We start from the raw sequence: 27,058 nt of genomic DNA on the forward strand, positions 1-27,058 counted from the left end.
TCTCAGCTGGGAGTGGTCACCGGTGTGGGTGAATGTTATCTTGCTCCCTTAAGAAGCCCATTAAGTGAATTCATGTATTATTAGAAATCTGGTTAGCAGAAGGGAACCATCAGTCTGCACAGAACATGAGACAATCCATTTCTTCTTTTATGCACAAAAAATGTCTTACAGCAATGGCTTGGATGGTGGCCAGGTAGATAAGGGCAAGTTCATCCAGACCCCGAGACAATGTCAGTCCAACAACCTGTGCGAAGATCAAAAAGAAAATGTAAAAATCCAGCCAAAGCAAAACTCTATTATTCTCCGTGGCTTCTTGTTGTAACAAGTTTTAAGTGCTAATTCCAAGCCTTACTGCTGTGAGCTGTACACATAATGTTATGTTAAACATGTTATTCCTGATCTGGGGAAGAACCACCTAAATTATCCTTGCCCTTGTGAAGAAATAAAGAACAAACAGCGTATTGTATGGGATTAGAGATAGATTAACTCTGACAGCTTTATGTTCTGACTCAGATATTGCTCGTGAATATAGTTAATGTAATAATTTGAAAATGCTATTACACAAAAATAACTTTTTAAAAGCATTTCTCCCCCTCCCCCCCAAGCACCCTAACGCTGAAGCACAATTAATAATTAAATACTATATCTTAACCTCCTTTACTCTGACATAAATCAATACTGCACTGTAGTTACTCTGGATTAATATCAGGCAAGACCTGAATGCAGACAGAATTGTGACAGAAAAAATGGGTTGCTATTACCAGTATTTGCATACAGCCATCATACCAAGGAAATTCTGATTTTGCTGCAGCATGTAATTCTTTCATAAAATAACAGAGGTATTATTAGGACTCAAAAATATAAAGGTCTTTTTTTTTTTTTTTTTTTTTTTAGTTTCCCTCATTTGTGAGGGAAATATGCAGCAGTGCTTATGCCTTTCCTATCTCAGCCTTAAACACAGCAGATTTTGGTGCTGGTGAGTGGCTTGAGAGGCTCACTCCAAGGACAATTTGCCATTTTGAAGGAGATTTTTGCATTAATCACCAGGTACTTTTGATATCACCAAATTATACTCTTATGATACCCTCCTGTTAAAAGTTCTGCACAGCCCTGGCTTGTGAATGAGCTGATCTACCACTGTAAATTCAAGGAAAAGGAACACCCAAACTCTGAAAGAAAAGTTGTTTAAATCAACCACCTATCATCAGAATATTTCATTCCTTTCCCAGACAGGTTCACCCAACTTTCTCTTGAAATTCATTGCAACAAATCCTAAGATTTGGTACACAGGTGAGATAACAGCAAGAGCTGTGAACTGTGATTCCTAGGAAAGGTACCTGGATACATACAACACTCCTCAAGTTTTTAGAAAAATAATGTGGCTGTAGTGATATCTCAAGTACAATCATCTCCGATTTTCTACTGAAACATCAGCAATGCAAGCAAGAAACCCAAACCCTCTGGGATAGTGTAAATAGCTAAGGAGGAGTACACTCAAAATTGAAGAAAAGCTCCTTCCAAACTGCCTTTTTTTTCTTTTTTTTTTACCCTGTATTGACCTTTTTGCAAAGACAGGCTGTTTCTTACCATGCCCTTTAGTGTCAGATCTGTTAAGGGAGATCTGTTACCATGGAAATCTGGCCAAACATGTAAATCAACAGTGAGGAAACCCACAGGCAAAGATTTCTTAATCAGATCCAGGTGACTGTTCAAGTATGTATATATACTGTGAGCACTGCAAGAAAAACAAGTTGGAAAAAGAGGGGGGGGAGGTTATTCCTCAAACATGAAACATTTGTACTACCACCAAATGCAGAAACCCCACCAAAGCACGGCAACATCCCGCTGCCTGCCGAGGCCATGGCGCTGCAGGGATGTGTCCGTGCACGTGCGCTCAACAGGCCATCAGAATTCCTCAGTTTCCTGGGATGAGGGAGGATGATGTGACCTGGAGTTTGTCCACTGGCTCCTAAGAGTCTCCAGAGCTGTTGGAGATTTGGGGGCTGCTGCTGCTCCTGTCCCACAGATGAGAGGGAGGAGTAAGGAGGATCGCAGACAGAAACGGAAACCGAATTCCTTTGCAAATGTTCAAAAATTTCTCTGATTAATCAATAGTGCTGGATGCACAGCTTTCCTTTTTTAAACCATAATTATTTCAGTGTGTGTTATGATTAAAATGCAGCACTAAGGGTGGAGGAGAGAAAGTGAGTGGATGCTATTTTAGGGAGGAGCCCAACATGGGCCTAAATATGTTTGTATCTAAGTTGAGATGCTACACCCAGCTCCACAATATCCAACAGACTTTTTTCCTGGACTTAGGACTAATGGTGAATTCTTCAGTGCCTTGGCTTGCAATGACTCTAGTGACATTCCATTTAAAAAATGTTGCAATTACACTCAGAATACATTTTTTTTTTCAAACACTCATCCTATCACAAACATATATATTTTCCAACTCCTTGGAAATCTCCACGTGGGGCATTTAATTCTAGACATGTGGGTCAATAATAGCATCTAACCCTAATTACAATTGATTAGTCATTGTCTCATCCACTGCAAACCCAAACAGTGATATTCATTTAGCCTCTACATGTATATTCAATCATGCACTAATGAGATCCCTAAGGGAATTTGGCATATGCTTTACTAGTTTGACTTCTGACCCACTAGCAGCTGTATATTTATACTTTGCATTCAACCATTCAGCTGCATGTTTTTTCAATTATACCTTACCATGTGTACACTATCAGAGGATATCATTCAAAATGAAGTACACTTGGAAGACATTAAAATAACTAATTTACATCATTATTCACGTCCTTTAAAATGTACTTTATGTGTCTTCCTGGACCCGAATTATGATAATTTGGAGGTCACCATCACTTCTTTCCCGTTCTTGTAAAAGCAGCCCTGTTTTCTCCATCCCTAAAGACTCCACCACAAGCAGTACATGCTAAGGATAAAGTCATTTTAATTCCAGTCTCAATCATGGCTTGACTGTTAGGAAGGATAAAAAATGGAAAGCTTCACTCAACCACAGACCCACCAGACATCCCATCTCCCTCTCCTCTCCATCCTGGATGATTGCTCTCACAAGGATTAGCCATTTGTGCAGCTCTGTCAGAACACAAGGACTGGACAAAAGGAGGCTGAAGTTGAGCCAAATACACTTTAAGACCCACACAACCTTGGAATTACACTTTTTCCCACACCTTGTCACATTTTATTTGTTTTCCTAAATATAGATAAGGGTTCAAGGCACTACATTTGGGCTGAGTGACCAGCAAAATCCCTCAAACACTTGCCAGATCCTGTTTCACCACCTCTGTGTTTAACCCAGTATAACACCATCACCTCCTGGAGCGTTTTCTGCTCAGTTCTCTGTGGAAGTATCAGTGGCAGCTGCCTCTGACCTGCAGAGCTGAGCACGAGCTGCTGCCATAAAAAAGGAACTGAGATGAAAGTGGAGAATAAGAAATAAAGGCAAGTCTGCCCAGAGTTATGTTCATACATTGGACACAACTTCAGAAAGAAAGCAGAGGCTGGTATTTAATCTGTTCAGGAATCATGGAAGAGGCCAGCAGGTAAAAAATCCAAAAATTTCAGATTTCTAAATTGAAAAAAAAAAGGTTCTAAACCATCTAGAGATACAGGGAGCTGCCACTTATGATTCTTATATTCTGCTAGAAAGATCAAAGAACTGCTGGTGGATGCTGTGTGTGTAACTTCAATGCTTTAGTTTCAGGAGACATCACTTTAGATGGGGAAATGCCATTGAGATCTATAGGAAAGGGAATTCTGCCCTAAAACAGCACTTCATCAAGTGCCAAAGGACATGTAAACTTTGCAGTCAGTTAGACACTTTTCTCCTCCAGCAGATTAGAAATGGTCATCCCAGAAAACAGAATTATTTAAACTTTAAAGCAAAAAGAATGGTGTTATTTCTTTTAATTTCCTACTCCAATCTACCTGTACAGGATTTAACAGAGCTGTGATGACTAAATGTCAGACCTACACAATATGTAGGATGAAGAGCAAAAGTGATACATCACAGCAATTTCTGCAACTCGCTGAATTGCCTGAAAAAACCCCAAGTTTTGGTGCTCACAGCTTGTGCCCATCAGATAGACCAAATGCTAAATTTAAATTGTCCAGAAAATCCTCGTGTAATCCAACTCTCTCCACTTCCAGTAAAAGAAGGGTGAAAAAGAACCCAGGAATAGGACTGGGAGGGTTGCACAAGCCTGGCCTTCAGCAGCAGCAGTCAGAGCTGGTTTTCTGAGCCTCTCACACCCTCCCAAGTCACCATAAATCTCTGTACCAGTGCTAAAAGAGCTGGAAATGTGTTCTGGTGTGGGCAAAGGAGAGTTTGCACAGGGAAACTCTCGAGATCAACTGGTCAGCAGGCACCTGCCATTCCAAACTTGCTTCTTAGCAGCATCAGGAGAAAGGCAGAACAGGTCTGGGGGAGGCAGAAGGAGGTGAGAGGCAGCAGCAAGCAAGAGACATGGATTTGTGACCTCTGATGTTCCATTTTTAATGCTCCAGACATGCATGTGCTTAACTCTTCACTGCACTGAGCCCAGCATGGGAAGTAAAGGCAATATGGAATTGCACACCAAAGGATGGAATCCTCATTTGGTTTCCTCTCCAAGGCTATTTGCAATGGCTGAACAGATTCAAATTCCTACAGCCACACAGAGAATATCCTTGAACATAATAAACCAAAGTCGCTGAAGTGTTCTGCTGAGAATTCCAGTGAAATCGTTTATCATCACCAATAATCCTCCAAAACAAGATACCATGTTTGAAGGCAGCCTACAGAGAGACAATTGCAAGGGCTTGGAGTGCCAGGACAAGAGGGAATGGTTTCACAGTGACAGAGGGCAGGGCTGGATGGGATATTGGGAAGGAATTCCTGCCTGGGAGGGTGGGCAGGTCCTGGCACAGGGTGCCCAGAGAAGCTGTTGCTGCCCCTGGAGCCCTGGAAGTGTCCAAAACCAGGTTGGAAAGGGCTTGGAGCAGCCTGGGACAGTGGAAGGTGTGGGACTGGGTGGGCTGTAAGGTCCCTCCCAACTCACACTGTTCTGTGATTCTGGGATTATTTTTATTCTGTGTGCGTGACAATGTAGGTAAACACATAATCCAGAGTTTCGGCCACCAGCAGCTGCTACCTGTACCCATGATAAGGCTGAAATTTGGGGAATCATGGAAAAATAGAAAGGAAAAAATAAGGAGAAAAAAATAAGTTCAAATTTCAAAGTTCCCGATCTTTGTTCGTTCAAATTAGATTCTTTAAATTTAACAAATATTTGAGGACAGGGAGACAGAAGATGAGAGAATTAACAGGAGACATGTTTAGTAAATTTATAGCAATACCAATGTTTCATTAGGAGAGTGATACTGGGAAAGCATTAGAAAAATACCATTGAGCAAATTAACTTTAGAAAATACTATCACTCTTTTGATAAAATATTACAACTCTTACTGTCAGTGCTATTCTCCACCATGTTACTAACAGCAGGAAACTCAAATCCAAAGTTATGACACCATACCCTTGAATAGTATGGAGTTCTCCTGCCAATATTCTGTGTTTAGTGTCCTGTTCCCATCACAATCTCAGTTTTTGCACTCTGGCATTGTTTGTGGTCACTCAGTTCAGTATCAGACCCAGCAGACACAAGGAGGCTACTCCATAGGCATTTTTCCAACACAAAAAAAAGAAAAGATTTATCCTGGCATTACAGACTAAACTGTTTGTCTTATGCTTGTGCTTCAAATGGGGGCACTGGAAAAATGGCCTGGAAGCCAGCATTTTGAAAAAGACCCAGTTCAATCTTTATTCCAAACATACACAGATGCATTTATTTCCTGATTTCCTTTTCCAGAGAACAACAAAGAGAATTCTAGGAAGCATGAATCTGTTTCATATTGAATGAAGTCCAATACATTTCTGGGAATCCTGGTCAAGTTCTTGACAAACAAGTAAAGCAGTGGGGCCTGCAAGGCAAGGAAGGGTCATCCAGAGAAACCAGGTAGAGTTTTAATTCCCCAGGGAGGATTGAAAATAACTCTGTAACAGCACGTGCTTAATGCATCTGTCAGGACTGAGCCTGCCTCTCAGACCAGAGGGAGAAACTGAAGGGAAAGTGCCAAGTTTGCTGGGTTTTTTCTTTAATCTAAGGAGGAAAAAGACATTAAAAAAGAATCACATTTTCATCCAACGTGCCCAACTGCTCAGCTAAGACCTCTCTGGGAGTGATGTGAACCATCTTAGAATGAATCCAAGCCAAAAAAGCTTGAGGAAGTCCAGGCCTGACAGAAGTATCTCAACTGTCTTCATCCACTTCTAAAGCAGAACAAGCTCAAATTCCACACCACACACAGCCTCTTGTTCGAGGAATCCTGGAGTTACCTCCAAGTCATCCCTCCATTTAAAGATTTGTATGAAAATTCATCATTTGTAAGAAAATTTCTCTGTTCTATTTGTGCTGCCATGCAAGAGTTTCTCATACAGTGTCTACACCTCCCTTTAGATGACTGCTTCAAAAATACTGAATAATAGATTCCTAATTAAGCTACATCCCATCCTTGGAGCTTAATTATTTCACCTACAAATTAAGACATATTGTTAGCCCAAGGCATGGAGGCCTGCTGAGCAGGGCTGGTGCTATGGAATCAAGAAATACCTTGGGCTGAAAAGAAAAGCAAAAAGTTAATATCCAAGTTGATTACTTGGATATGCCAAAGGTATCTGAGAGGAGCTTAAACCTTACATTTATGAGCAATCTCCTGGAAAGTCTTTTAAATACTTCCAGCCACTATCAGACTGTTAATTCCCCTGACTGAGAATGAGGACACTGCTGGGAATACAGTGTGCATCAGTGTAGGGCAGGTATGTGATAAAGGAATAAAACAGTGACCTGGCTGCAGCTTTTGCCTCTAATTCCGGGAAGGCGACGTGGCCTCGCACCACGTGATCGATCTGAAAAAGACAAAAGCAACATTTAGGGGATGATTACATCTTAAAAATTCAATCCTGGAAAAGGGAAAGGCAGTGTCATAGCTCTAAAAAAGACAAGAGAGCTTCTGAATTACTCATGAAGTGTTAAATCTTCGTCCTAGCAAAGCCAATGGCAAAACTCCCACTGAAATTCAGGATTTGGCATATAAACAGTATGAAAAAAAAACAACCTCACTCCAAACCCAGGCCAAATGCTAAGCATGCAGCTCCTCACTCAGGAGAGGAAGGTGAAAGGATGACTTTTTTCCTGTCCAACACCCTCTGCATGTCCTCCAGTCTCTCCCATTCTGCATGGATATCCTCACTGGAATTCTACCAGGAGCATCATCTTGGCCCAAATCCCTGCATCATCTTTCTCCATCACAGTGTTATGATAAAACATGAGGTGTGTTATCATCCTGATAGATGCTTCATGCATCCATTGCAGGAAACAAAACGCATACCCTGAGATGCAATTATTGCTATAAAAGAAGATCAATATAAAACTCTGTCTTATGCTGAATGTATAAATCAGCTTGTCCTTTCACTCCAGAGTGGTTACCATTACTCACAAAACAAAGCATCAGGTAGAATAATATGGGCTTTTAAGACAGTAATGCAGCAGGTTTTGTGGCCTCTTGGTAATACCCCATCAGAGGTGACAGTAAAAGCTAAGGAGGCAAAACTACAGCAGCTCAAGAGCACTGAGTATATTTGGCAATACTTATTGACAGCAAATCACATTAGTGTTTAATCTTAACAGCACAGCTCAGGCCCGAATTCTGCAATCCTGCAGAATCTCTTCAGAACATAGGGGCAGCTCATAAATTCAGAAATAAACCTATAAATAAACACCTTGTATAGGTGTGTGCTATGAAAACTCTTACACAGAACTGCTACAGGAGTTATGAGGTTTGCCCTTAATTCAAGCCATGGCCACATGAGGGATGCATCTAGAAGCCCTTTTCTGCTATTTTTTATTTCACAGTTTGTAATGATGTCATGTCATCCTTTGTCTCCGTTGTGCACTACCTTTCCTATAAATTTTGAAAATACAGTGTAAAACTCCATTGACTATACAACTAAACAAGAATTTGCAGAACAAGGGACTTCTTAATTCTTCATTTGGACTCTACCTAAAACAGTTTTCAAACATCCAACTGGTTTCTTTTGCAGCTGTATCCCCCCAAAATTAGTGCTTTTTAAAGGGATCAGTTTTAATTTTACGAAGTTTGATCAGAATGTTCAAATTTTATGGAAATAATTCACTTTGGGGTGTTGATCAAGCAACGGAAGGAATCCCTAAACGTGTCCTTTTTTTTGGTTTGTTTTCAGAAAACTTTAGGTGTGAGAAAGCAGGAGCTTTGAAATGACAGAGATAATAAATGCAATGTACCCTGCACAGTGCACATGTCTCCTCCCACGGCTCCCTGTGTGCTTTCTGTTCATACCACCTCAAGAAAACCACATGGGATATTCCAAGAGTGTTTTAATGAGACACTTTCCCTAATATTCCAAACAGGACTTCAAGCTGACTTTTGCTATGGGTCCCAACAAGACCGTTCATTTTTTCCAGTAATTTCTTTAATGATCCAGGAACGCCTTGTTCTCTGCTACAAGAAAGGAAAGGATTTTTAAAATCATCTTTTTGAAATGCCTTAACTCTCATTGTACATTTGAAGTGTGGAACCACTGTGAGCCAGCCAAGAAAAACCACTGACTGCCTGTATCCTGTCCAGAGCTTAGATAAGTGTATTTACCTGCTCGAAATTAAGCACACAGAAACTTCCCTCTCAAAAGTGTTCTTGCAAAGCAACCCAAAGATTTGCTATTTTTCATAAAAATAGTGACGCTATGAGCATATATTTATTAGTTTTTATTGACATTAGTTAGTTTTAGGTCTGGTTGTAGCAGTTATTTGTAAAATGGGACACTTTCTGGTCCTAGCCCAATCCTGACTTGAAAAATTTAAAGCACACACATCCCACCTGCTGCAAAAGCAGCTTTCAGCCACAAGGCTAAGGATGGGCAGGAGGTGGGGTGGGAAGCCAGGCTGCAGGAGGAGGAATGACTGCGTCACTGAAGCTGTGACACAGAGGAATGTCAAGTTGGTGTGGCCAAGCAGAGAACACAGGAGAGATCCTGAATCACAGCTCAGCTTGGGGTGTGTCCGGGCTTCCCGATCCAGGAGGATTTCTGCTTCTCAGTCAGTGACAAATTCCCTATGGAATGTTTAAATGCAGGGATGCCCCAAGGCATTTCCCGGCCGTGTACTCCCATCTCCAGGCTTTTAAAGAGATGGGTGGTGCTGAGTCAGGAGCGATTACAGCTGCAGAGTGTGAGAGACCAAAGCCACCTGCACTTGGGGCTTTCCAGGGGACACCCACAGGCCTGGGGCTGTCTCCTGCAGCCTCTCCAGAGGCCCCTGCAGCTCAGCCCTGAGGGCAGCCAGGGTTTCCACAGGTTGGGCAAGGTGACACAAGGAGACCCAGAAGCTCCAGGCTTAAGCAGTCTCCAAGGTCTTGCTGACACTTTTGGACCCAAGCCTAAATACTGTTGTGTATGTGTAGCCTTTCTTTAAATTTGATACCGGTGTTTTAGTTCTGACTGCTTTCCTGTAAATAAGAAAATTCATTTTATAGTGAGCCCTGCTTGGCTTTAATTTTTATTGCTAAATTAAATTACCTAATACTGTTAGATTCTTTGTATTCAGGGAAAGAACTGAAGTGATGGAATAATATGTTACTATATTACTATTATATCTCTTTTTCATTATATCTCTTTCATGCCCATCAATGAGCACAACTGATCTATATAATAACAATATGTATCATGATCTTCACTTCAAAGTCTGTTTCAGCCTCCTGCTAAAGCAAAGAATGAAGCCTATTTGCCTCTAAGGTAATTACAATAATCATCTCCACCACCATAAAAGGAAGACATGCCCCGCATATAATCCCCTATCCCTACACAAATTAGTATTATGTAACAGACACAACACTCATCTAATTGCTAATTGCTTTCAGCAGCCCGGTACATCCCATGACCTTATGGAGGTGTTTCAGGTCTGAATTGCCAGTGCAGGTATCCCAAACAGCAGCAGTGCTGGAGCCTGTCTGTGCCTCCAAACACTCACCAGTTTTCCTGTAGCACTCTGGCCTCCCTCATTCAACCACAGTCCAGGAACCATCGCAGAGAAATACGGTCCCCAAACGCCAGGCACAAAAATGGGGGTTTCACTCACCTGGAAAAACAACAGAAAGCTCTAGAGAATCAAAGTGCTTGTCAAAGTAGGAGCTTCACAATTAAAGACTATCAGGGCCCAGTACTGAGACAATTCCTGCTCCTCCACTGGAATTACCAACAGAAGTGGAGATGTACAGGTAGAAATTTACCCTAAAAAAACGTGGGAAAAATGGTTTCCTCCATTTACGTAATTTTTAAATGACAAGACACAACCCACAACCCACTCATCCCCACTGACAGAACAGCTGGGCCTGGCCAAACAGGAAGTAAGAAATGTCAGGAATAACAGCTGCATTTTACAGAGAGAAGGGAACTGCCTGATTTCTCCAGAAAAAGGTATTTAGAGTGACCAGCAGGATACAACACTCTGCTCCATTGGCATGAGCAAACACAGGCACTGTGATGGGCCACAGGAGTTCCCAGAGCACCCATCCTGTACATTTGGAGAGTGAATCAGGAGGGAACTGTGCTGGCAGAGGACAGTGGTGTCCCTGGAGATCAGCTCCCATGCTGGCAGTGCAGCCCAAGCTCCAGAGCCCTCACACCACTGCCAGGAGAATCAGGTGCCTCAGGTGGGAGCTGCACACCCGGGCTGGGATCTGCTTGGGTTCAACAGCAGCCGTGCCTGGGTAAACACCAGACTCTGCCCTGTCCTTAGGCTTAGCTTTACGCAAACCACTCCTTCCTTCACACCTGGGAGGGCAGATCTGGCAGATATCTCAGCAGTGTCTCCCGGGCACGGAGCAGGGCCGTGCTCCAGCACTTGCACACAAATATCCCCAGCACAGTGACAGCCTGGCCCCTGCACCCCCTGCTTTTGTGGTTACACCACTCAGGATGTGGGAGACACTGCTTCATTTCCCTTCTCGCCTTCAGAAGATGCAAATTACCAGTTTATAAGGGTGGAGGGCATTTTCCTTCCTCTTCCAAAGCGGTTTCACTTTCAATAGACCAGACAGACTTTCTAGACTTTCCTTCTGGTTCAGAACACTGTCCAATACAGCAGGTAAAACCCAGTGCACACCAGGAACTGGGATGGTGAGATTTGGGTCCCAGTACTTGCTCCAAAGACTAATTGTGAATTCCCCACTGGTTGAACATGGAGTTCTTGCGGCAGGGGCTGGAGGACACAGGCCATCCATGCCCTGCCAGGCTTCTCTTGGAAGCAGGATCCATGTTTTCCCTTCCAGGACCACATATATACACTCAAGTTAGACACAGCTGTGATTTCACTGGGAAAAGAGAACTGTCCTACCCCATCCCATGATTTACGCTGCACTCCCCACTGATGATGGCTGAATCTGCAACTGTTATTTTCTAGAAGGTGGGAACTACTAGCAAGAGAAGGATGCAAGAGAATTAATCCCTAACAAAATCAATCTGTGTGTTTCCAATGCTGAAGAGCAAAAAGAGAGGTCTCAGCCAATGGGAAAATGGTTTTGGTTTGGTTTTTCTTTTTTTTTTTTTGTATTTGGACCTCACTCCTCAATAGCAAAATTCTGGACCCATTGAAGGATGCTCAAGGTTTGCTGTTGAATTCAATAAAGCCTGGACTTCACATCAAAACAGTTTTGAGAATAATTAAAAATTCAGGCCTGTTCCTGTTAAACTGGATGCACATTCTCTCTATATTTAAATGGGCTGAACTTTAAAGGCAGTTTTTACTAGCCACTAGGGAATATGCTCCAAGATGCAGTTTACTGGCATTTGTGCATCACACATGTTTAGTAAATACAGCAGCAGGGAGGTTTCTGCACAAACAATAGTCTGCTCAAGCCATAAACTTACAGTACAGCTGATTCTTGTCAGGAAGTTAAGTAGGAAAACAAAACAACAAAAATTTGTTTTTCAAAATACATCACCACAGTGTAAGAAATGCCGATTTCTCTCAGGAACGCATCTAAAAAATCTGGGAATCTTGCTTTGTTCTCCCTTATCAGCTCTGAATGCCCGGACTTACTCTCCCTACAGATGGATGTGTACACATGTGTCTGTGCAAGATTTTGGCTGACTAAACCCATTAAAGAGCAAGAATAGCTGCACTGAATTTACAAAGGCATTTATGACTCCAAGTGGACGAAGCGACGTCAAAAAAACATTGCAAAGACATTTGGTTTTGTTTTGTTTTCTCTTAAAACTACAAATTAATACAGCTTTGAGTTTTCATCACCTCGATGGGGCAAGCCTTCTTTTACGATTTCAATAACAAAATGAAGTGCAACAAAAAGCAAATCCTAAAACAAGCTGATTTTTAGGCCAATTCCACTTCGCTGACCTTACTGAGAACACAGCATGTGGTCAAAGTTACCAGCCAGTCTCTGCTCTGAACTGGTGATGGAAGCATGGGGAGAACCCAAATGTCCCAACTCATTCCCACCCCACAGCCAGGGATACAGCACAGTGTCCCAGGAGGTGAAAAGGAACATTTAGGGCCGAAGGGGCCTGGGATTTTGAAGGCTTATCTCAAAATATTTGTGATGCAGCAAACTTTGCAGGGTTCTGCAGTCTGCTGAAGGAAAAATCTGGTCATGGCAAAGGGATCAAGCTCAACATCCAACTGCTGTGTCACCTGACAAAAATAAGTAGCCAAGGGATATTAAAGGCATCAAGATGCTTTATGAAATCAGGGGAAAGTCTAAACATCAAGAAGGATAATAGCCTTTATAAAATAAAAAACAAAGCCCACACCTTTTTTCTGTCATTAGTCCACAATTTACCAAATCATCCCACACGTCTGACGACACCAAAATGTTTAGATTCATTAAAAGACCAAATTCTCCCTACAGTACTTCTGACCTAGTGTTTTGGACACTCACAGGAATTTAGGACGGGATATTTCCATGCTGGCTCTTCTCACATTACACTGAGACCTTCCTATCCTCTTACTACTGAAGTACCATTTGTACACATTCCAGCAAACTTTCAACACATGAACGGAGCAAACGAGGGCATTGGGAATTGCCACACTGATGAATAACACCAGCAAGGCACTTGGTTATCAGTTTTGTTGCTGTGGGAACTTTCAACTGGAATAAAGAACACCGGCTGTCATGCTGGGCTTTCCTGATGATAGGGCATAATCAGATTTCCCATTTCCCCCTTTCACTTAAGGAGTTTAATTCACATTTTGGAAAGTCTGGGCTTTGATGCACATGGAAAGGAGGAAAATTGGGAATAACAAACTCCCCAAAACAGACACACAATCTTTGAGAAGCAACAGGGTGAGCATCCTCCCGTAGCTATACGCATCAGAAACAGCAAATGGTTTCCATTTCCCCTCCTTGAAATATTTGGACGGTGATTAAATCTTTCAAGCCACGCAGCAGCTGGCATTTGTATTTTCATAATAAAAGGTCCTAATTCTGTTTGAGTATACATCCCACTCAATCCCACTGAAACACATGACTAGACAGAGGCACAAGGTTGGAGAAACAGGGCAAAGTTTGCTGCAGACCCCAGAAGAAAAGAAAAGCACAATTTGCCAGATTCAGGGCTATTTTGGTTACAATAACACCATGTCTCTTTTACAGCTTTCAATTGCCTTCAGACATTCTTATGGTGATATAGGAGGATCAATGTCATCATTTTTTTTCCCTTTAATGAGCTTAAGAAAATCCTTAATCTTTTTAGTAGAAAAACAACATGTGTTTCAGATTTATGGGCAACTGATTTTTATTTTTAAAGCAAATAAGAGATGTCATCCTTCTCTGGAAGTTAAAATACTAATTCAAAGGGAGCCTAAGATTTTCTGCCTTCCTTTTAACTGAAATTCCTCCTGTGACACACTCCCAACTGTGAGACATAGTAACAGTGATTATCTTTTATACAGAGTGAAACTGAAACACAGAGAGGATATCCTCTGCTAGAGGTGAGAGTGATCTCTGCACAATTAATGCAGCAGGAATTTGAAGACAGAAGACGAGAGGAATCTGAACCTGTTCAGGCTTTGAGTCATAAGCTGCATCTATAAATATTTCAGCTGAACGTGTTCACACAGGGACTGTTGCCCTCGTGGGTGATGATGCCAGCTTTGACAAGGATTACACCCAGACATGCAGCTCCACCTCACAGTTACTCTGTCCGGGGATGGGGAGAATCCTTTTGTGCAAGGAAATGTCACCTTTCCCTGCCTCCCCATACACATATTCGTGCTTGCTCAGCCCCATCCTTTTGGATGAAATGAGCACTGAGCAGTTCCAAGATTCCTGCTCATTTGACAGGATAAAAAGAGTTCCACACCTTCTGAAAGGGAGAAGAAGGGAAATAAAGTTCTCTCCGGGCGGGTTTAACCTCAGCGTGTGCTTTATAAAAGATCATACTAATATGTAAGATATGTAAACATTATAGAGCAATCAGAAACAAATGAAAGGATGAATTCAGTTTAACAATATTCAGCTGTGGTGCAACTGCCAGAAGGCACTTTTTGTTATGAATAGATCATTTGGATGAGTTACAGGCCAGACTTGAACCCTGGCGTGCGCTGGGAAAATCAGTGTCAAACCACCTAAGATCAGAAGGTATCAGCAGCACATCTGGCAGCCCACAGAAATGAAAAATGTTTTGAAAATATAAAAGGCTATACAGAACTAAGGTAAATTAAGAAAGGACCTGCATAAATGGCATTAATATGAGATCTGTAATGTATTTAATTTAGATTAGTCCTTCCCACTTGTCTCTCCCTTTAAAACAAAGGCAGGCAAAAAAAATCCACTTCTGTTATAAAAGTCTACCTGGAAAAAAAGCAGGAGAGGCTAATTCACAGCTCATGTGAGTGAATCAGAGGAGTCAGTGCCTTTAACCCAAGTCCAGCTCTCAGGACTGTCCCTGGATCAAAGGACAGGACGGAGCACAGACAAGCATCACCTGGGCACCCAGCCACGCCATCAGATGAGCAAGTGGCACTGCGAGATTTGTTCCACTTAGCTTTGTTTTCCTGGACCAGCCATAATGCTCAGGCACATGCTTGTGTTTCCTCCTCAGCTTTATGTAAATGTTACGGCAATCAGAGACAAGATAAAATAAAACACACCACGCTGGAGAGAGCAGTATGAATTTCAGCAGAATTTTCTCCCCTAGTTGACACCATCTGTTGCTGGTGTAGGCTTACACAAACTCCTTCAACAAAACTGACAGAGAATTTGGAGAATTTGGCTATTACCTGAAAAGCAAATCTTTATATTAACAAAGTATACAGCTGTATCCATCTTCTGTCATTTCAATTTCTGTTTTTTAATATTGAGCTTCTGATACGTGGCAGCATTCTGCTATCACTATCAGATTCTCTATTTACTCACAATATGCCATAGACACAGGAAATAATTTCTGTGGGACTATTCTTGACTTACACTCACCTCTATGAAAGCAAGTTTGATCCTTTATTCTACTTTTAGAGAGTCACATTAGAGTCAGAACTTTTTAAGGGAATTATTTGCTAGGGAGAAGCTAGGTCAGAAAACTTGTTTGAAAATCACCTCACTTATCAGCTTCTATAGCCAGAAATTCAGAATAACAGCTGCTTTTGTTAGGCTAAGACAGGTGTGAAGAAAAGATCTAAGATATTAATGGAGAGAGCAGAGAAAGAAACAAGGGAAAGCACCATATCAGTCACCAACTAATAAATGCTCTTTACAGTTCTGGACTTTGATCATTGACAAGTCAAATACTTTCATTAACTTTTCTGCTGACTTTTAACTTCCAAAGCTTGTGACTGGCTGTGGATTGAGAATACTGAGGGTCATTCAATTCAGAGGCTTTACATCGATGCCTAAAATCCTGCATTAAGAAAACTGTATCATTTTGCTTCTGCTGACAGATGGGTCTTATAGAGCTACTTGACCCCAACTCTGACAAAGAATGAAAGAGGTTCGTTAGAAAAAAAGAAAATAACTCAAAGGGAAACCCAAGAATGTTTCATTTCTAGGCTTCTGGTTCAAATTTAGGTCATAGTAATAGCTACTGAATGTGTGATTTAATAACAGCACTTGCTGGTGGCATATAGAGATATATACACATATATAAACTGGGCAGAGCTGGGGCATGAAACTGTATTTTCAGTGAACTGATGCCTACTCTACAACTGCCATCTTGGCATTATTTCTCAAGAACTAAATGGGTTTAAAATTAAGTTTCCCCACAGCTCTGGAGGCTATTTTCTAAGTTAAATGCATGGTGCACCAAATCAACTTCTTAAAATATGTCCATTAGTAGTAGTAATTACATACTAAACACGAAACAGTATTCTAGCTTCAACCCGATGTAAGATGTATTTAAGAAAATAAGGTCTTGGAACACAAGAAATGTACTTCAGGACACAAAGGAAATTAAAATTTATGAATATTCCAATTCCTGCAGGTCATACTCTGCCAGCAATTTATTTGCTTATATTTTAAGCTGAGGTCCCCTGGCCATCATGGGTTTGCTATGCAGCTGCATAGCTTGTGGTGGGCAAGTCACCAGCTCTGCTCCACGTGACAGGCTGGCATCCCCTGAGCCATCCTCGGTGACAGATTTACTCTGCCCTGATATTAAGAGCAGACCACAAACATTTTTGCACCGAGCTCACTTTATCCCACTGGAAGGATGGAAGTCACACAAGTGACAACAACAACAGAGAGAGAACGAGGACTTTGGGGCTCTGCCCGAGCTCAGCCACCCGCAGATGATTTTGGTAACCTGCTACTGGCAGCTGGAGAATTCTGGCTTAGGGGATACAGAATGCTTCCATGAATGCCTCACTGAATATGCACCTCATCACTTATTGCCAAGGCTGTGCCACAGAGACCTAGAAAATTCAATCCCTGTATTAATTACCTCCCTGACAAAACTCTCAGTACAACCTAAAACCAAGAGACACAAATGAATTCTTGGGGACTATTGGTACCTCTTACTCCAAGTAGTAACCTGTGTGAGAAGGGCAGCAACATGTGAATGACACACGTGCAGAACTATTTCTAATTTTCTGAATTCTCCATAAAACATTAACTGGTCTACAAACTAGAGGCCAAAGCAGGTATGTGATTAATGTGCAATAATGAAAACACACTCTCAGGGCAACTTGATTGCTTCATCTCTGAAAATATTTCAGGTGAGATATACATTGGGACTATATACTGCACAACCCAGCTCTATATCTAACAAGAATTAATTTGAGCAAAACTTCACCGAGTTTATTAAACATTTGCACAGTTATATTTTTTTTTTCAAGGCCAAATAGGGTATTTGAAAAAAAAATTAAATTTATGATTTTTAATAAAAGAAAAGGTTGACTCATGATAATATTAGTTACTCAACTTGTACTGAGTTTATGTTTATTGGTATAAAGAGGAATTAATCTAGACCAGCACAAGTAGTTTATATTTACTGGTATAAAGAGAAATTCATCTAGAGAAGGAGAAGATGAGGAAGATACTGGCTCTTAAAGCAGAACATATCAATTAAAAGGTTGTTTAAAACTGAAAACAACCAAAAAATCACATTTATATAAAAACAAACAAACAAAACCCTCCAAAAAACAACAACAAAAAAATAACACCTCTGTTTTACTCCACTGTATTTTAAAAATGCAACAGATTAGGCAGGGAATAAAGAGGTCAGAGACCGCACTTGGATGAGCAGCTTCTCTGGAGATCTGCCATTAAAACCAGTTTGAAGCTGCATTTCTGAGAAAAGCTTCTGCCAGTGGATGCTCTGGGGCTGAACTAACTCACTGCTGTGACCCCCTGCACCTCCTGAGGCCATTTTCAGGCAGCAGCCAGGTCCAGCCTCTTCATCTGAGCTGGCTGGGGGTACGTTTTCCAATAGGCTGCATCAATTTTCAGCCCAAGGTATGTTTGGTATTAGAATGTCTTAGGGTACAGCCACATGAATAAATTATTATGGGCAAAGCTTGGAGGTCAGTTGCCCAGCAAAACCACCTCTACTCATCATCTCCCTGTGGTGCATGGTGTGACAGATCCCAGGGACCCGGCACATTCCACAGGAAACCAGGGCCAGGAGTGCTGCTGGGGAGTTGCTGACATGGTACAAATACACACTATAGATTACTCAGTTCATTTCTTCATCTGCCCCTACTCTTATTTCACCATCACACAAAAGGATTTTTAAAATCTTATTTTTGCCTTTTTTTTTTTTTTTTTTCCCTAATCCTGGTCTTATGAAAGAAGCTGGCAATGATATCAGCTTTAAACATTAACCAGCCAAGCTGCACAACTGATATTTGTTTTAAGTAGAACAACATATAACTTTTCACATTATAAAATCCTGCCATTTTCCCGAGGGGAAAATAGAGAGCAAGATTGGTACCTACCTCTCATACTGTAAACTTTTGACTTTGTCTCTTTGCACTCAAACCTTTAAATTCAAAAGCAGAATAGAAAACCAGGAGGAAAAAAAAAAAAAAAAAAAAACCACAAAAAAACAGAGAAAATTATACTGGAAGCAAAAAATACTCTTATTTTTTTTTGCCTTACCATTATCTAAGTAAAAATGGTGAGATGTTAATAAAAGAGAAGCTGAGAGGGCCATGTCTGAATGTGTTCCTCAAGTCCTGTTCCAGTTCTTTGCTGAATTTTACCTGCTGCTTGCAGAAGATGGGAGCTGTAATGGGATGTGAGCATTTGGAAGTTGAAACCACAAGCTAGAAGAGAAGCATGGCTTAATTACATCTGTATCAGGAGCACTAATTAACCACCCTGCCAGGCCACCTGTAGCCACTTTGAGAGGAGAAATATAAAAATCAGTGCTGTGGAATAGACACAAAGTTCTCAACCTTCTACGAGATCTTCTACCAGCAATCTCCTGCCTGTGACTTTCCCCAGTTATTGTGAGCAGCAGACTCTCAGCTTTCCATTCATGTGGGCGCCCTTCACCCAGGAAGCATCAAAAAATCCCTGAGCCATATCTGTGAATCAGGGTCAGGAACCCTTCATGTGATAGGAGAGAGCAGCACCTTGGGGTTAGGGAGCTCTGCCTCCTTGGGAAGCTGGATCCTGTCAGAAAGAGGCAAATCTTGGATCAGTTTGGGATCCAACAAATGATCATGTAAAAATGCAATAACGAAAAGGGCTCAGAGGCCTAGGTGTGCATGTCTTCTTTCTAGAGCAATGGTGCTGTTTGCTCTGTAGAAGGAAGGGTTTCATCAGGCACTGTCAGATGGCTGAGAGACCTGATCAAGAATAGGGAACCACTCCCAGAGAGGGGCTGGAGCAGGGGGATCAAACAACTTCTGCATCAGCACAAGGAGAGCCCAGGAGGGTGTAGGGAGCAGTGTCACATTATCAGGTCACTCAGGGCCATTGATGAGAGAGGTCTCCAGGGGAACAGACAAGTCGAAGTACAGCATCTGCCTCCGGAACTGTCCCTGGGTTTGCTGTCCCTGGACACAGAAAAAACCGATCCTGGTGTCCTGCACAGAAAGCCTGCACCCCTGTGAAGTTTGTGTCCTTGTGTGTGAGGTTAACCTCCTGCTTATTTCAGGAAGCAAACCTGGAATTAAGCCTGGGACGACTTGAAAGTTTCAGCTCTGGAAGAAGTTAAATGGGATTGAATGCAGGGGTGATGATTCCAGACTCAGTCAACATCCACCACTTCCTTCTGCCTAAATCAGAGATGCAAGAACTTCAAAAGTCTTGTCAGGGACCCTGACTGAATGCTCAGCTTTGCAGCAAGCCCTTTAAATTAGATGAATTTTGACTGTTCCAAGCTTAAATGTTCACATCCATTGACTTCTGCTTTTTATCAGTATCCATTAACACTAAGCTTATTTATGTTTCAGCTTGGGAAAGTACACGGTGGACACACAGTAGCCTATGATCCTTTTCTTTGTATTCCCAAAGGTCAAGGTTTCTTTCAGAAATTGGTAAAAAAAGACCTTTAATCTGCTAAATTGTTTTCAAAATCCAAAACAGAAAAAAAAAGCCCACGTTTGTGATGGATTCAAATGCTTTTTTGCTAAGCACTTAAGCACTAACAGTTCTGCATTGATTGATTTTATTGTTTTATTTAGTGAAATGTCTGGATACAGATATACACATTAACCTTTTTCTTTTTTTTTTTTCCTCATATTTACTGTGTCGCCTTCCTTGAAATGGGAACTACAAGTGCTTTGATAAATGGCCTGAAAGGTTGTCTGGTTACCCCATGGCTTCTGCTTGTGTCCTTGCTGAAATGCTGTTCTGGACCCATCTGCAGCAGTGCTGCTCCGTGACTCACTGCAGTTACTTCTGTGCCGCTCAAAACAATAGTTCACTGGGGATCCAGGGCCTCAAATGAGCTACAACCATTTATTCCACACATTTAGTTTTACTTCTCCTCCAATGATAGATTTTCACTGTCACAAAATGCCAGTTTGTGTGAAGATTATAAATCTTCCAGCGCAGCCATTTTAACTCTGCACTTGATAACACTACAGTTTGCTGCCATGGAAAGTTAAATCCCTTAAAGCTCATCACACTATGAACTAACACTTGTCATGTTTAAAAAAATAAAATCCAACCCCAAAAGCCATACAGTCCCTTCTAACCTGTTGATAACAGTGAGCAGTAACAGGTGTCTTAGGGAAGATCACAGAAATACAGGAAATATACAACAATTTATACAAAAACGACCTCCCAGCCTCCAGTGAGATGAAGTTCAAGCAAATTTCTCTTCTTACTTTCAACCAACACAAGGAATCAAGTCTTCAGAAGTGACTGATACTGCAAACAACCCCCAGCTTTCACGAACAAAAGTTCCATTTGTGTAGTAGAAAATAAATTCACTATAGTGACAAGTTAGAGACCAGTGCAAGTCTCTTACAAGAACGTTGGAGTTTTGTAAGTCTCAGAATTATTCCTTTAGCTCATAGCCCTTCAATCTTCAGTCCTGGTTCCTAAACAAACATGTCTCAGATATTACTTGCAGCAGAATCTTATTTTAGAATACTGAGACCTCATCCCAAAGTGAAAGGCTGGGAATTGTGCACATGGAACAGCTATGCCACAAACAGCAAAACAAACTCTACCCCTACATGGCACTTGAGAAAAACCCTCCAAGACCCCCAGCCAAGCTCTGAGGGTTCCCAGGCAGACCCAGTCCTTGTCACTGTGGCTGGATGCTCCTCCCACACACCTTAAGGACTTCCTTATTTATTTATTTATTGCATAATACAGTTCATTTTAGAGATTTTCCTTTTTCCCCATTATCTAAGTGTTCCTTCTACATCAGTGAGGGCCACTACCAACAACAGCATCATGCCTGCAGTTCAATAAATCCTCTGCAATACCCCTGGAGCTGGAAGCAGATTCACATTATGTGGGATATGCATTCACACACTATTTAAAACATATTTTTAAACATTTGAGTAACTAAATGGATAAATCCTGAGGACCTTACCCGGTGTTTATTCAGCCCTTACTTACTGAGACAAACTCCCAAGGACAGAGTAAACAGTGAGAGAGGACCTCAGGCCTTCACCCACAGCTATAAACAATGAACTCAGCATAAACTGTGATTCCCAGCTGACACTGGGAGAACAGCAGCAGCTAATGCTTCTCCTCACTTTGCTTCCAGAGGGATTATATGAGAGGGGATTTAGTTTCTCCCCAAAAGAACTTGCCCCATTCCAAGATATTGCCCCATCCACAGCTGGAACAGCAACAAGGAAGTTAGATGAAGAACTACTGATCCATGAGATGATGAACAGAAATGGAAATGGAGAGGAAGAGCCATAATAAGAGGCCTGATGCCCAAAGACTGATGGGATTTGCCTGACTGGGGGAACTGTAGCTGTTAAGAAGAATAAACAACACTGTATCTATGCCCCCTTGACCACAGAGCCCTTGATACTCAGCACTCTCATACCGCACCTTGCACTGGGAAGATGTTTGCACAGCTTCAGTTCCCTCACTTGCACTATGAACACTAAGGAAAGGCAATAATTTGACAGAATCACAGAGCAAACCAACCCACTAAGCAAAATATGGGATCTTGACCCCAACTTTCACAACTCTCACTGCAAATAAGGCTAATTTCAGAATTTTGAAACTAACAGAAAACTCGGAAGTTGTTTTTCATACAATTATTGTATTCCCTTGAAAATTCCATTTCATTGTTCCAGGGCCCAGAAACAATCTAAGAGATGACCAAGAATATCCCTTATCATATCTCATTTGATTTATATTTTAGTTATTCTTTTCCAGTTATTGTAAGAAAAAGAGCAGAAAATTGAGTCCTTTCTGTTCTCCCTGAGATCTAGACACACAGAGCAAGCAGTCTGTTCAACAAATTCATGCCTGCTCACAAAAACAAGAGAGACAAGGGATCTGGAAAGGTCACTCATTATACATTTGTATGTTTGTGATCTGAGAAAAAATCCCTTATGCAGCTCTCCTTGGAGCAGAACACCCCAGGAAGACACTTGGGGTTGATCAAGACTTTGGGCTTCAGGCCAATCCATCCTTCTACGTCTGGAGAGGAGTGGTCAGATTTGGTTACCCTGCAGCCTCGATGGGAGTGTTGCACCTGTCAGATCTGATAGCATCACTTTGAAGAACACAAGAAAGGAAAACCAAAAATCTTCTGTTACAGTGAAAGACTGCTGCTGCTGTTGGACTTCAGTGAAAAAAAAAAAAAAAAATTAGAATATTGCTACTTAAACAACAAATCAAAAGTAAGTTGCTTTGTCCTGTCCCCTTCAATGGAGTGATGCTGTCATGTGAACATCAGTGAAGAAAGATAAACATTTAACTTTACCAGAATCACATAATACAGAATACAACCTCCCTCCTACAACAAAAGAAGCAAAATCCCCCACATCCTATTAAAATATACAGCTGTTATATTTAAGAAATGAAGGTGCAAGGTGGATTGAGGGCTTGATCTAATAAAAGGTAACCTTCAATCCCACACTGCTTTAAGCTAAGGTGCCTAAACTGGGCAGCCCAATTATTTCCAGCAGCCAGACCAGCTAAATCTTTGTAGTGTGAACATAAGAATTTAAAAAGCTCAGTCTCTCTTGCTCCCTCTTCCTAAGGCAAAACATGGAGAAAGGAGTGAAGAACAGGAAAGGAGCCCTATCAGCAGTCAGACCCGGAAAGGCCAACATACAGACACTGCAGACAGAATCACGAAATCATAGAACTGTCTGGGTTGGAAAGGACTTTAAAGATCATCCAGTTCCACCCCCTGTCATGGGCAGGGACATCTTCCATTATGCCAAGTTGCTCCAAGCCCCATCGAACCTGGCCTTGGACACTTCCAGGGATGGGGCAGCCACAGCTCCTCTGGGCAAGTATTCTGAAGGCTCAGTACCCTAAATCAAACACCCTGATCCTCTGTGTCACACAGGACATAGCACTGTGTGTGCTGGAATTTTCAAAGTTTCCACTGATGCCAGTGAGCTGCCTCTCGAGTATCAGCCTTCATGGTTCTCCAAGCAGAGCATTTTTCAAAGCCTTCTCGCTTTGAATAGTCCACATCTATTATTTGAGTCTTTGAACTCAACTGATCTGCTCACAAAAGGCAAGGAGAGTTGAATGTACAGTTTTGTGGGAATGTTACTGTGCATTATCTAGTTTATGTATAATAGAGATTAAATTGCTTTCAGATACGTTCCCCTGCACAGGTTGATTACCAGCAAAGCACTGGGGTGCAAAACTTTGATGTCCTTGGACTGGCTTATGCTAAATAGGAACATCCCATTCTCCCCGTCACCAAGGCATACCTGAGCTTTGAATTATGCCAGGCCAGGAACAAAGGGATCTTGCTCATAACAAAAACCTTTAATAACTCGCTGAGAAAGCCTCCCTTTCATCTCTGCCAAGCTTTAGGAAAGGCTGGGAGGCAAGCAGAAATAAACATTGTACAGACTCACCACTGCTGGCTCTAAAGTAAACTCTCCAACTTCCTATTTACATTTCAAGATCTTAAGCTTTGTGGTTTACTAGTTCTGCAAGTAAGTGCTTTGGGTTTTGGAGGCTGCCTGCACATGATCTCCCACCACTACTGAAGTCTTCCTAGCTTTTATTAATATAATAGGGAGGTCAGAAAAGCAACAATCTTTTATATGCCCCGCTAGCAGAAGTATTTTACTTCTTGCTTTTTAAAAACAAAACAAAGCAAGCAAAGCATACAACGGCAAATTAATGCCAGCAAAGGGGATATTACAGTTGTGTTTGTTTCTTTTTGGAACTGAGGATGCTGGAACATGGAACAAGAGAGTTTCATTAAAAAGGGTGTGGAGGAGTTCTTTGAGGGACAAGTTAAAGAAGGTGGCAATTTTATAGATTTAGGACCTTTGTAAGGCCATTGGCTGAAAAGGCACCTAAAGAGGCTCCGTGACCTTTTCTACATAAGCCCAAATCTGTGTGCACCCAAACCTGCAACAACAGTTGCGAAGTAAATGTGGTTTTCATTTCATGCAGCCTTCCCTAAATGTAAAACATCTTCATTAGCTGGGAAGTCAGCACCGTGACTGCCGCCAAACGCAATATAGAAGGCAGCAGAGCTGTGCCGAATGAGGACAGAGCGAGGGAGAGGCTCCTGCGACACTCCCCGCTCTCTCCCGCTCCTGCGACTCTCTCCCGCTCCAAAGGCTCTCCGCCTCAGGTGCAGAACAGCCTTTACAGGGGAGAGGAAGATTTAAAAAGCAAGAGGGCAGGAGCTTATCAATTTCATACAGCTCACACGGATCATTTCCCAAACTCACCCAGGCCGCCCCCAGCCTCGCCGGGTTCGCTTTTTGGTTTTATCTTTTCCCTCCCGCACTCCTCCCGCTCTCCCGGCCCTCCCAAGCGCAGCGCCTTTCCCCCGCTCAGGAGGAGGACGAACGGCCGCCTCTGCCGAGGGCTGTGTGGCGGCCAGCTGGCAGGGGCCGTGCCGGCCCGGGCGCTGCCCTGGCCCCCGCACACCGCGTTCCGAGGCGGGGCTGCCCCGGCGCGGAGCTCCAGCGCTGCCCTGGCCCCCGCACACGGCGTTCCGAGGCGGGGCTGCCCCGGCGCGGAGCTCCAGCGCTGCCCTGGCCCCCGCACACCGCGTTCCGAGGCGGGGCTGCCCCGGCACGGAGCTCCAGCGCTGCCCTGGCCCCCGCACACCGCGTTCCGAGGCGGGGCTGCCCCGGCACGGAGCTCCAGCGCTGCCCTGGCCCCCGCACACCGCGTTCCGAGGCGGGGCTGCCCCGGCGCGGAGCTCCAGCGCTGCCCTGGCCCCCGCACACCGCGTTCCGAGGCGGGGCTGCCCCGGCGCGGAGCTCCAGCGCTGCCCTGGCCCCCGCACACCGCGTTCCGAGGCGGGGCTGCCCCGGCGCGGAGCTCCAGCGCTGCCCTGGCCCCCGCACACCGCGTTCCGAGGCGGGGCTGCCCCGGCGCGGAGCTCCAGCGCTGCCCTCCGAGCGCAGCCCCGCTGGATCGCGCCGAGCTCAGCCGGGCAAAGCCTCCCCCTCACCACCGCCTGCAGCAGCGGAGGAGTCCCTGCGAGGGAGCGCTCCAAAGGCTGCTGCTCTAACAACGTGGCGTGTTCTGAAGAGGAGAGACTCCGGTGTCGGAGCCAAAATATACTGAATCCACTTGCTGGTCTGGCTCCCACTGAGATTAGAGATCAGGCTCTGAGAACGCTCCGAGCCAGCGTGTCTCTGCTGTCTCCTCTCCAGGATGTACTGCAAAGGACACGTACTGTGCATGCTCTGGGGGTGGAAACGTGCTTAACACTCTATTTGTGTGAACAAAGCTGGCAGCTCGGGCGGATATTGTGGAGCAAAGAAGTTCTATTGTGTTTGCCAGTCATCACGAGAATCAAATGAACAAATTTAGAATAAGCAAATTGGGCTGGAGTTCCTTTAGCAGAAAACACTCAAAGGCTAGTCAGGCTTAGTGAGAGAGAGTATGGGATATTCTTCCTGAAATAATCCATAGTAAACATTGGGACAGCAAAATGATCTGCTCATTTTGCTGTTCGTGCACTCGCTCTGTCTTTTAGATCATGTGTTAAATCTGAAAAGATAGAAGAGAAATAACTTGTGCCTCTCCAATTGAAAAGGGAAAAAAAAAAAAAACAACCAAACCTAAATTATACAGTTCAAACCACATGCACATTATCACCCAGGGAAAAATGAATTGTGCACCAAGCCAGGTGAGTCTGTTTCCCAATGCCAAGAGTCACAGAAGTAACAAAAGCAGATGCAAAAGGAGAGATTGCATCTAAACTTGAAGAGATTCCTTGACAATCCCCAAAAAGAGGTGTTGAGTACAGAGAACTGATAAAGAAGGAACAACTGAAAAAGAACAGACCATATCACCAAATGAAGACAGAAAAAAAATTATTAGAGACCCTGGAGAGAAGGAAACAAAAATGTTGTGCATTTGGGACTCAAAACCAGCAAATTCAGAATCCCCCTCATTAATAAGCTAAAACTAGGCCAGACCATGTTCCCATTGGAAGCTGCCTTGCCTACTTTCTTCAGCTGGGAATCACAAAAGGTGCTGGAGCAAGAACAACAAATATTTTCATGATGGTACAACTTTGCCCTGCAAAAGCACGCTTGTGTTCAGGACTGGGACATGGGAATACAGAAATTTGCGCCTGAAAACCTCCCAATCACATAGAGGCTACAGAAGAAAAAGCATTTTCGAAACCTTTAAAATACCTATAAAACTCCAAGACACTGGCAGGAAGACAGGCTTTTAGGGAAACCAGCTACCTGATTCCCAGAAGTTAGGGCATGTCTGTTAGACCCACACAAACTACAAGTCAGGAGTAAGAGACAAGCTCCTCTTTCAGTGCCTCAAACCTGCCGTGACTTTGCTGGGAAAAACTACTCACACATTTTGTGTAGTCGCC

At 42.9% G+C, this 27,058-nt stretch overlaps 1 protein-coding gene across 16 annotated transcripts in view; it reads right to left on the reverse strand.

The window, feature by feature from the left end:
• Positions 1–27,058, reverse strand: part of FGGY (FGGY carbohydrate kinase domain containing) — a 258,281-nt gene that overhangs the window by 32,912 nt on the left and 198,311 nt on the right. For all 16 annotated transcript variants that reach the window (XR_005702154.1, XM_040072892.2, XM_040072895.2 and 13 more), the window contains 4 exons: positions 10,140–10,247; positions 6,924–6,985; positions 1,588–1,735; positions 170–244 (listed from right to left, as the gene is read on the reverse strand). Coding sequence is in view for 15 of the 16 variants with exons in the window: in XM_040072892.2 (XP_039928826.1) it covers positions 170–244; positions 1,588–1,735; positions 6,924–6,985; positions 10,140–10,247 (393 nt within the window). In the remaining variant the exon portion in view is untranslated. The remainder of the gene's footprint in view (positions 1–169; positions 245–1,587; positions 1,736–6,923; positions 6,986–10,139; positions 10,248–27,058) is intronic.

This window comes from Hirundo rustica, chromosome 9 (genome assembly GCF_015227805.2).
Source record: "Hirundo rustica isolate bHirRus1 chromosome 9, bHirRus1.pri.v3, whole genome shotgun sequence".
Lineage (NCBI taxonomy): Eukaryota > Metazoa > Chordata > Aves > Passeriformes > Hirundinidae > Hirundo > Hirundo rustica.